This window comes from Cyclopterus lumpus, chromosome 14 (assembly GCF_009769545.1).
Source record: "Cyclopterus lumpus isolate fCycLum1 chromosome 14, fCycLum1.pri, whole genome shotgun sequence".
Lineage (NCBI taxonomy): Eukaryota > Metazoa > Chordata > Actinopteri > Perciformes > Cyclopteridae > Cyclopterus > Cyclopterus lumpus.
In genome coordinates, this window is record NC_046979.1 from 18377144 (window position 1) to 18388336 (window position 11193).

The window sequence follows — 11193 nt, forward strand, 5'->3', positions numbered from 1 at the left end:
GGACATCAAGCAACTTGAAAGGGGATGAAGTTTGGAAAAGCACCTGTAAGATAATGAAAGGCGCGTGTTGTCTCAGAGATTTTAACGTGTTTGTGTTGTTTTCATAGGGAGTTGTGCACGATACAACAATGTGTGTGTGTGTGTGTGTGTGTGTGTGTGTGTGTGTGTGTTTGTGTCTGTGTGTGTAAGTGAATGCTGGCCAAAAACAACCTCTATAACATCAAGGACAAGTCAATTAGAATAGGATTAATTAAGGATTTGGAACCACGAGCGCCATCAGACTCTCCTGACAGACCGAAGGGGAATCGGACAGGCGAGTGAGAAGCTCGTCTGTGTGTCTGAGCTGGCAGACACACAGCAGAGCCAACAGAGTGTATTATTCCTATATCAGTTTTCACAGGGCAGAGATGCCGGGGCAGGCCTGATGCTGAATACAGTGTTGATCACCTGTGCCTGTGCAAGCAGAAGAGGCTGTCATTAAAAAGTCATGTACGTAGTTTATTCTTTTGTTCAGTCGGAACACATTCACCATGACACTTTCAAGCATTACAAGTAAACTCGATTGCTCACAAACAACTTGATACTTCATATATGATTTTGAATTCAGTACTATATATATATATATATATATATATATATATATATAAACTTCGCACATAAATAACAATAACTGTTTCATATCAATATACACATTCAGTACAGAAATACAACTCGATGCCTTATGAAACCACGGGAAATATACAGATTCCTTGTTCGATCAGCACAATAAATCCTTCTGGAAGATTGCAAAGAACTCCTGAATAAATGAGTGAGAACTCAGTGGGGTGTAATTCACAGACGATAACATTCAGTGCATCCGAGACCCTGTAATACAGACCATGAACACAGTCGCATGTTCTCAAGACAAGCTCACTGAACTTCACGTGTGTGTGTGTGTGTGTGTGTGTGTGTCTGAATTTGGCAAGCACGGTTTTAGTGGCCATGTAAACTTAGCTCATTCGGAACATCTGGACATGCAGATTCATGCGAGTGTTTTGAGATGGATGAAGACAATGACGTTGGTTGGAAATAGGTGGCATTGTGCGCCGGTCGATTCTCAAAAGTCTCGCTGTCTTCCCCCTCAGGTGTCAGTGGCCTCTGATTATGGGAGGAAATAGACTGCAGCTCTCCTCCTGACACTGGATTCCCGTGGCGATAGGCCAGACCTCGCACCCCTCACCCTCCCCGCTTCCTCAAACCATCTGCTGACTGAGCGGCTGCGTGGCGTTCACCTGATGGGCGTGCCATGTGCTCCTGGACTTTGAAAGGAAAGTCAAACTGCTGACTCCTTTGACCACTAGCTTTGAAATGGAGCGTGCTTATTAGACTCAGTTCTGCTATTAATAGCTCCGGGCCGTTCACATGGCCGGCTGAGAACAACGAACCACGTGACGGGTCATTGGGCTGACATTGGCACTCCGAGCGCAAACCATGGGCGACTCGCACTGTTATGGAGCAGAGACTAAATTTACCTGACATTGGACAAGGAGGATGAGGTCTAAAGGGTTCGAGGGTGTGCTTGTGTTTATGGGATGACGCTGTGTGAAAATGTAGGGCACGGCTACGGGATCTGGGATGTTGAGTTTGAATTCAGATGTCACTTTGAGTGCTTGATATCCTGCTTTATGGCACATTCATAACGCTGAAATATGACCTACTGCTTGACTACGCATGCATGAGTGCTGATCAAACCCTCACAGCACAGTTTGTAAGGCGTTCCTCAAACGCCTTTGTCATTTGTGTTGTAAGGGAGGAACACTAGGTGAGTCGTGGCTGCACTGCGACATGGTCGGTCCTTAGCAACCAGGCGATGAAGATGTTCATGGATGTCGCAGTGCAGCACGGGATGCCTCTCTCTAGTTGGTTTGGGACAGTCCCAGGGCCGTGGCGATGGCGGCCAGTAGGAGGGCGGAAGTGGCCAGGACCACTGCGCCTCCAGACCGGAACACCTGCCGACCGTTCAGGGGCTGGACCGGCCTGAAGGTCCCCACCATCTGCTTCCCGTTGTGGAACTTGAGCTCAGAGAACGCCCGCAGCTGGAGGAGCAGAAGATAAACATATGAGTTATGCCCCAGAATTTGGAAAGAGCTTATCAAGGTGTGTAATTTGACTGAGCTCGCTCATGCTGAGTTTTTTTTCTGGACTTGTACATTTAGGAATGTTACTAAGTACATTTACTCATAACACTTTGAATATTTCCATTTTCTCCTCCACAGAGGGAAATGTTCTTTTTACTCCGCTACATTTATCTGACATCTTTAATTAAAAGTTACTTTACTGATTAAGAATTGATGCAAGAACACAAATGCTTATGAAATACCATACATTGGTAACCAGTGGTTACCCCATGTTATGCGACCGTTTACAAAAGAGCAGTGTCTAGTTGGGGCCCCTTGTCAAACTTTAGATGTCTATGAGTTCCACCAAATTCCTTCACTTGTTCTGGTCTATGATCCTGACCTGTTCCATGCTCAGAGGGATGGGGTTCTCAAACAAAGTCCAAATCACAGCCTCGGTGCACCCTGGGGTGGTCAGAGAGCCCTTGTAGCGGTAATAGGTGGTCAGATTGTGCTCAGGTGGGATTAGTTGAGCCAAGGAGATGGAATGCAAAGACGTGTTTCCATCTGAAAACAGAAACACCGCATATGAAACGTGAGCAGCGCCGCTGTGCAGCCATGTCTTTAGTTGATTATTTTAAAGTCCGTACTTGCAGCTTTGATGCTTTGCAGAGCGTCGATGATGGGCTCGTACTTCCGGTTGGCACTATTGGACCTCTGAGAATGTAAACAGACACATTTCAACATTGTTTCATGTCGACTTGAGATCAGTTCGGTCTCAGCAGTTTGATTTCCAAACCGTCATCGATATGATTACCTCGTAGAAGAACCCAAGGACTGCCACTCCCTGTGGGTCTGAGAGGGCCGTGGTCAGATCCGTGTAATGGTGCTTCATGTGAACAATGTGCAGCTGTCGAGACAAAAGGACTGAAGTTACCGCTTTTTCACAGTAATCTTTTACAGTGTGTGTAGAATACTGTTGTAAATGGGGCCCGTAAGAAAAGTCACGATTGGATCAGTTTACAGCCCCATTGCAACATTTGTGGAGCATATTTCCTGCTCGAACAATACGCATATGATATCAGTTCAAGTTTCTCAGTTCTTTATCAAAAATGGGTCTTAAAGGACTTAATTGATAGATAAAGCTTTCACAACCAATCCAACAATCCCCACTTAGTAACAGAGGAAATTGGTGTACCCAAGTTTAATAGCCCAATCAGTATTTTTGGCTAGGATACGTCTGGTGATTTTTATATATTGTATAACAAATTCCACAAAAAGACAACAATTAATGTATCCTACTAGCAAGTCTGTGTGTATATGGAGCTCCATTATTTTAAAAAGACGTTTAAAACAATAAGATATCAATATGCCACATCATCAGACTGGGTAACAGGTTCCTTTACTGCAGCAACACACTGGCAGTGTGTTTATTTTGAGTCAGCCCTTCATTCACCATCCTGCTGCTGGAAATACTCACGAGCACGTCAAATCCGTGGCAGAAAATAGATCAAAACACAAATGCAGTATTTATGCCCATGCTAAAATTTCAATGTCCAGGGAGCTATTGAAAAAAAACAACTATGTATTTGTGGCCTTCTTGTTTTAAAGATTTATGTCTTGAGTAAAGAATGAATGGACTTGAGGCTGGGAGCCATAGCCAGTGTAGAGAGGTCAGGAAGTATTGAAGGGCAGACTAATGCACTGTTTGTCTTGGTCTTTTAATAATGGGAAAAAATATAGAGCATCACCAGCCTTACCCTTTAAATGTACAGTATATTCACATACATATTTTAATTGCTCAATTTATAGGGAAAGTCTGCCCTTTTATAATAGTTCAAATTGTTGGTTTGTTTTTTTGTTGGGTTTCCAGCTGCTAAGTGTTAGCAAACCTTCACCAGCTGCAGATGATAACTTGAAGACAGGATGAGTGTGTTTTGCATAGTAAGGTATACCTCCATGGGATACTGCTCCCCATCGATGGTGTGTTCGGAGCCAGGCCCTCCATTGCTGCCCCAGTGCAGGTGGAACTGCACAGCCTTGTAGCTGGTGGGCAAGTTTCCACCTGAGATGGTGCTCAGGATAGGAACTCCAACCTGAACTGGAGTGGGCACGCATGGGATATACGGACATCACACAACGGCTGCACAGCACCGGTGGCTCATGTGATGGAAAATGGAAAAAATGCTCACCCGAGTGGCCGTTGTTCTTGATTGTGCCTCTGAAGATCTGCTGGTAGTTGTCGAACCGGAAACGGGTCAGCCGCTCGTCTCTTAAAGTCTTTCTGGTGACGATGTTGATGGGCGACTGGTTTCTTCCTCCACAGTCGGTGTGGGCTTGGTACCAGTTGTTCGGCACTAACACGAGAAAAAGATCAAAGTTACAGAAGTCAGACTGCTGGTTTTCAAGTGAGTGAAAGCACCGAGACCGCACTTATCAGGGTTCGTAATGACCTTCTTTTAGGAGCTGACGTTGGCATTAACGTGTTTTATTGATCGATCTCAATGCTGCTTTTGACACAGATGGGCACTTGATTTTAGTTGAATGTCTGAAGCATTGGGGCACATTGGGTAATAGAGATGGGTTTTAATTATAGATACCTTGTGCGCCTGAAGCCAGCTGTACGTCCTCAATGTATGGAGTACCGCAGTGACTCGTCAGTCTTCTCCATCAATATGTTACCTTTAGATACATTATTTCAAAAGCTAACAATGTTGCAACTGAGCAAACCAAATGTCTTTCTTAGAAAAGTTAAAAAAAGGTGATCCGAAGTTATTATAATTGGTTCAGATTCTTAAATTTGTAAAATGTCTTCACACTTAGCATCTGTACATCGGGTAACCTTTACATTTCAGAGTCGATTAATGTAATGCTCACCAACAGGAGAAGGCCTGGATGGGATTGTGTCCTGATTATATTTCTGATTTACTAACTCCCTATGAGCCTACGCGCAGCCCTATAGCTCTCTGTGTCTCGATTAGTCATTCCCAAGTCCAGCTGAAACCCAGAGGAGCCTCTTCAATCAAGGCCCCTCGGCTACGGAAACAACCAGCAATCAGGCTGGTGAGCTCTTTATCCTCTTTTAAACACATGATTTTAGAATAGCATTTTCTCAAATAGTTTTATTCTGTGTTTTCCTTGCGTTTGTTCTTTTTTATTTAATTTGTGAAATTGCTTTTTATTTTGATTGTTTGCATTTTATTGCTCTTTACATCTGTTGGATTTATGTCCAATGTGATGCACTTTGTAACTTTGAAGTACCTATATAAATAAAGTTATTGTTATGATCAAATACTGTTACACTTCTTGTATTTAAATAAGCTTACCATTGCACTGATGATCACAGGAGAACTGGGACTGATAGCACCAATCTGAAACACAGACGATTCAACATCAACATCAACAGCCAATAATGTAAAGATCACAAAACACACACTCACACACACACACACACACACACACACACACACACGCGCGCACACACACACACACACACGGTATCAGCCTGCTAACCTCTGACACAAGCCTCAGTCTCTATTGTGAGGGCATGATGGGATGTTTCCTCCAAGAATACACTGACAATTGTCCAGCTAGATTATTTGTGTTTTTACAGATGTATCCTTTAGTATTATTAATAATAATATTTATATTCCCCTATAGCCAACAGTGAATTGTTCTCCAATGTATGGGATTGGCTGCTGTTATTCCCGGCCATACAAAGTACAAAGCAATTGTCTTCCTATTCACACAAAAGTTTGTGTTTGAGCTTTATCTTTCCGTGCCATCAGGATAAACAGAGACAATCTTTTGCGTCACATTCTCACGTGTTTGAGGATTTATTAATATTTCACAATTGGTTTGCATGTTTCCACCCCGTACTCAGAGACAAATATCTGCAGCTATCTCACGAATCTAATATTTATGAAAAACACGCGGGGAGGGGCTCCCGCTCTGTTATTCGACCGGTGACTTCTCCCGGTGTTTGTGAAGGAAGTCAGTGGTTGCTTTCGTTGCCATGCTGGTTAGATGTTTCCTCCGGCTCTGCCATGAGAATGGGTACTGAACATAAACACGGGTTGTTGCTTTGGCAGGTGTTTCAGATTGCATTCACTGGTGCCATCATATGTGGAAATGTGTCGTTCTCTGAACTCAGAAATGTGCATTGAGGCCAGGCCACATGTTTTCTCCTGTTTCATAAGCAGAAAGTACATGTATTCAATATGGCAATAAAGTAAAAAATGTGAGTATGTTAGTATTTAATTTTTATTTGGCAGCCATAGGTACTTGTTACTATATTTCATACAAATCATATGAGCTATTTACTGAAGTAATATTGTTTGAATCATTAACAAGTCCCCTAATAATTATTAATTGAGGACAATAGTAGAACATGATGAGTTACTGGAACACAGATGAGGGAATCTTACCGAATCATTGGTTTAATCTATCAGACCACTTTTATGAGTTATTCCGACTCTGAACCTGCTGCTGAGCAGCACACAACTAATAATAACAAATTAATAACAACAAATGAATGACTAATTACTGAAACATTAGTTAGCCTATGTTTTGTGTTCCCCTTTTACTTGTATAAAAGTCAATGGATCGGAATACTTCGTCCATCACTATCTATTAGTAGAAATATTTGTGTTGTCCTCGTCGCTTGTTTTTCTATCAGCCAATCAGATTACTGTCCGCACAATTCTTGACCAATCGGTGCTCTGCTTTGATCTCTTGTGCACGTGAACAATATGAACGTGTTTCAATGGACCCGAGAACTTTGTCAAGAGAGCAACCTGTGGAAACTGTCGAGGAGAAAAACAAAAGAGGACGAAAGGAAAACAAATAGTCCGCGGATCTTTTCATACCATCGTGTCGTCTGAGTCAGACGTGAACTGTGCTCACGCGGACGCTGCATTTCACACGAAAACACGGTTGGAAAGGAGAGATGAGGCTTGCTCTGCGAGATGGGGCGGAAAGATTCAGGGTCCCCAATTAGTTTTTAAGCACACGCGTTTCTTATATGGCTGCGGGTGTTTATTAGCAATGAAATACACCGACAACTCCATGACAAGGCGCTGAAGGCGAGGACGCTGCACGCGCAGCGGCGCATCAAATAGCAAAGAATGGGCCACAAAAATCACAAAAAAACGATACTTTATACATTTACAGTTATATAAACGGTCGTTAAATAACTCAAAAGATCCGGTCAGTTATTATATATTGAAGCTTTGGACTACATTAAAAAGTATCGTCTCTCCCATTGCACGGCCAACCACCCCTCTGCTGTATTCATTCTAGAGGGTTGGTCTGTCTCTTAAAATTGCTTAATTTGACTTCACAACATTTGGAGTATCCCGACATTAATAATAAATCCTAATTGTGTTATATTTAAAATATCCCCATTTGGAATTCATAAGAAAAACACATCAGGGGAGCGATTGTGCAATGTTCGTCCAAATGTGCGCATTTGTTCCGGGGTGACTATGATTGATCGGACCAAAAGGTTCCGTCACTTCAGCCGCCAGCCGGGTCTCATTTAGCCCTCAGAGAGAACGCAGCGCGCGGGTCTGTTTCTCTGGAGTTAACGCCGCGGAATCACCTGCTGCGAAGCGGCGGTGCGCAGCTCGACGCGTCTGTCTGCCGCAACCAGGACGCAAAGGACCGTCATTGGCTCAGTGTGGTTCTGAGCAGGTGCACGAGAGAGAGAGAGAGAGAGAGAGAGAGAGAGAGAGAGAGAGAGAGAGAGAGAGAGAGAGAGAGAGAGAGAGAGAGAGAGAGAGACCACAGTGGTACTGAGGGAATCTCATATCTGCAGCTTTTGCCTTTGTCTTAGCTGACAGCTTCTCTGAATTTGATCTGCTCTTGAACTCGGAACCCGAGGTGAAAATACAAGTTGCGCATGAGAATGGGGCCATAAGGAGGAATGCGGGGTGCCACGGGGCTTTGGACAGGGCAGGTGCGCATGTGGAGAGCGCCACGCAGGCGCGTTTGGCGCACAGCGAGCCTCTCTGTCTTCTGGGGAGCCGTCGGCTCGTTTTTTTTGTTTTTTCTTCCACTGCAGAACATCTTTCTGAATCTATTTTTGGAGTTCTGCCTTTTTTTGTTGTTGTTCTTCTCGGGATTTTGCAATAGATCAACTTTCTAATTGAATAGTGACGTGGTGTAAGAAAAGAAAAGACAAGAGAAGCAACTTGATCCTTCATGGTCTTATTGAGAAGCGTTCTGATTCATTCACGGTATTGTTCAGTGTTACTAGGAATTAACTATATCTTACATACAGATATTGACAATCAATCACTTTCATTCTTAGATGACATGGCTCCCAGCTTTTGATCAGAAATATAAGAAAGACATAAAAGACAGGGCGTAAATTCTGCAGTAATATTAGAGGATACATATCTATTTATTCAGTTAATTAACCAATTCCCTTTCCTGTTGCAAATGACATGTAAAGAAACCCCGTTGTTTGACATATTGCCCATGAAAAGAAAGCAGCCTTACCTCCAGCTCCGGCGCAGGTTGCCCAACATGATGCCAGGAGAACGGGCAGGATTAGTTGCTGCATGTTGGGGCTGACTCGGCCGAGGGAAGGCAACACAATGACTTCTTTTTTCCAGTGTGATCGCATTCTCGCAGGGGGTCTTCTACTTATCCATCAGCATACAGGAAAGAAAGAGAGTGGCCCCTCCCCTTTCGAGCATCGTCTCTAATCAAGCTCTTCACTGATAAGAGCTCCAATGACGGGGCCCCATCAACGGGCTCCATGGTGTGCAGGAGCCAAATACAATCTTTAGTCACGGCGTTGATAGAAATACATCCTGGTGATTGGGGAGGTATATGGCCCTGAGGGGAATCTGATGGAGTTAATCATCAATGCGGGGCAGCTCATTGCTCCAGTAACTGGAGGTGGCCCTCAGAAGATTAACTTTGAGGAGATATGAATATGATTGTGAGTGGTCTGAACCTTTTCATCTCTTACGTCCCTGTGTTCCTTTACATTTAAGGTTAGAAATGTCCTTGTATTTCACACGGTCAGTATAGTATACCTGATGTGTCCCAGATTGAAGCTATAGAATGCCTAAAATAGCTTTGCAAAGGAACATGATTAGAGAAGTATTAGCAACAACATGTATGGAGGGAAGAGTGTATTGGACAGCTATTGTGTATGTATTAATACACTATGTTAGTTGTGATTGTGGGGCTAATAACTCTATTATAATGCAGCATATTAAATAAAGCGATCTTGAGTTTTATTCTAAAAAAGGTAACTGGCCTTGAATCAAATGTAGTGCAGTAATAAGTCGAATATTTGTAGTGGACTGGAAGTGTAAAAAGAAAATACTCAAGTACCTGAAATTGTAAGAAAGCAGCAAATGTACTTTTGATTCTCATATAGGAAAGTGTGGGATCTACATTGAAATACAATTCTGGGGTTTGTGCTGACAGATCCACAGCTCAGTGGGGTTTAATGATTCAAACACTGTGAGACCGAGCAGTAAACACACACACACACACACACACACACACACACACACACACACACACACACACACACACACACACCTTCACCTGAGGTCTTTGAAAAGGTTTATTTTCACGCCCTATTCATAAATCTGTAGAGTCAGTACAACACTTTGCAAAGACATCTCATCATCTCTCATCAACGAAAGGTTCAAGCTGTCATCTTTATTTTCATTCAGTGAGTGGAAACCTACCCTGAGCTTGAGTTATTGATCATGCTGAGTGAGTACAGGGAGGGACACTAGAATTTGCTCCTAAAAAACACGAGTTAGCGTGCGTTGCTCTTCTTGGGGATATGAGGAAGTGGGCATGATGGTCTGTGTGTGTAGGGGATGATATGTCTTGGATTCATTTAGAGTGTGTGTGCGTGTGCGTGTGTGTGTGTGTGTGTGTGTGTGTGTGTGTGTTAATAAAACATGTAGCAATGTACGTTTCCATTACATTCCCTTTTTCGAAGGAAAGGAAATGAGTGTTGATTCAGAGGAGGAAGGAACTCTACCAGAGAAAAGAAATCCATAATTGTGAAATTATGCAAAGATTTCTTGATTTGATTTTCTAAAAGTGCACCTTGATAGAAAAGCTCCATCTAGTGGGAAAATGGAGGGAAAGCATTGGTGTTTTTTTCAGCTGGTCCATGTGGAGCTTACTGTAGCTGATATACTTTTCGGTCATTTATTTACTAAAAAGCAAAGCATCACATTGTATATGCTCCATAACATCAATTTGACATATTATCAGGGTAAACAGTAAAAAATAAAAGTGTCTTGAATATCCAACGGAGAAGAACTTCTTCAATGAAAGGTAAAGTTTACTGTACATAGAGCAGCCAAGAAGAAGTGATCTAGTATTGTTTGTGTGTGAAGAACAACATAACGTTGTCTACTACTCCCTGGGATGTCATACTATAGTCGGAAAGCATTGATATGTATTATATATAGTGGGACAGTCCGCATCAGCTGTTGCCTAATGCTGCATTGTCAGAAATGGGTGCCCTTTTTTATTTATTTTGTATATATACTCTCACAACTGTGCACGAGTGAGAGAGGGGAGACACTGCGATTGCTTTGACCACTGTGTCACCAGCCAAATAATGCCATATGAAAATATATAGGACCACAAAGGACATAGTTAACGGTGCTTCTCAAATGGCAAACCCTGGATCTCTCCAAAGATAAAGGCCCTCCTCAAGGAGAAGAAGAGGGTCTTTAGATCTGGCAACAAGGAGGCGCTGAGGACTGTGCAGAGGGAGCTGAGGGTGGAGATCAGGGAGGGTAAAGATGTCTACAGGACCAGGATGGAGGACCAGCTGCAGCAGAACAACACCATCGGGGTCTGGAAGGGCCTCAAGACGATTTCTGGGTTCAAGGGGCTCAACAAACAGCCTGAGGGGGACCATAAGTGGGTGAATGATCTGAACTCATTTTTTAACAGATTTGACCAGCCATCCTCCCCTCCCCCCACCCAGACCTCCCTGCTGCGGCCGCTGCAGCCCCCATCTTTTGCACCCCCTGCGGATTATTGCCCCCCCCCCCCTCCCCCTGCACCTCCCCCCTTTCTACAGCACTCGGCCCCC

General features: G+C 43.4%; 1 protein-coding gene across 1 annotated transcript; it reads right to left on the minus strand.

Annotated features, from left to right (window-relative positions):
• Positions 1-1895: 1895 nt before the first annotated feature.
• Positions 1896-8776, minus strand: ca4a (carbonic anhydrase IV a). The gene is made up of 9 exons (XM_034550623.1): positions 8759-8776; positions 8601-8682; positions 5423-5467; positions 4289-4453; positions 4052-4197; positions 2914-3006; positions 2747-2813; positions 2500-2663; positions 1896-2075 (listed from the first exon to the last, which is right to left on the minus strand). Exons 1-9 carry the CDS (start codon positions 8759-8761, stop codon positions 1896-1898), a joined length of 945 nt encoding a protein of 314 aa, XP_034406514.1. The 5' UTR covers positions 8762-8776.
• Between the last annotated feature and the right edge of the window lie 2417 nt (positions 8777-11193).

Excerpts from the sequence above, each read along its gene's own strand:
- ca4a (XM_034550623.1), bottom strand. Across the intron at positions 4,454-5,422 it reads CTGTGATCATCAGTGCAATG|TGCCGAACAACTGGTACCAA; the intron begins GTAAGCTTATTT and ends TTCTCGTGTTAG. Across the intron at positions 2,664-2,746 it reads GCAAAGCATCAAAGCTGCAA|ATGGAAACACGTCTTTGCAT; the intron begins GTACGGACTTTA and ends TTCTGTTTTCAG.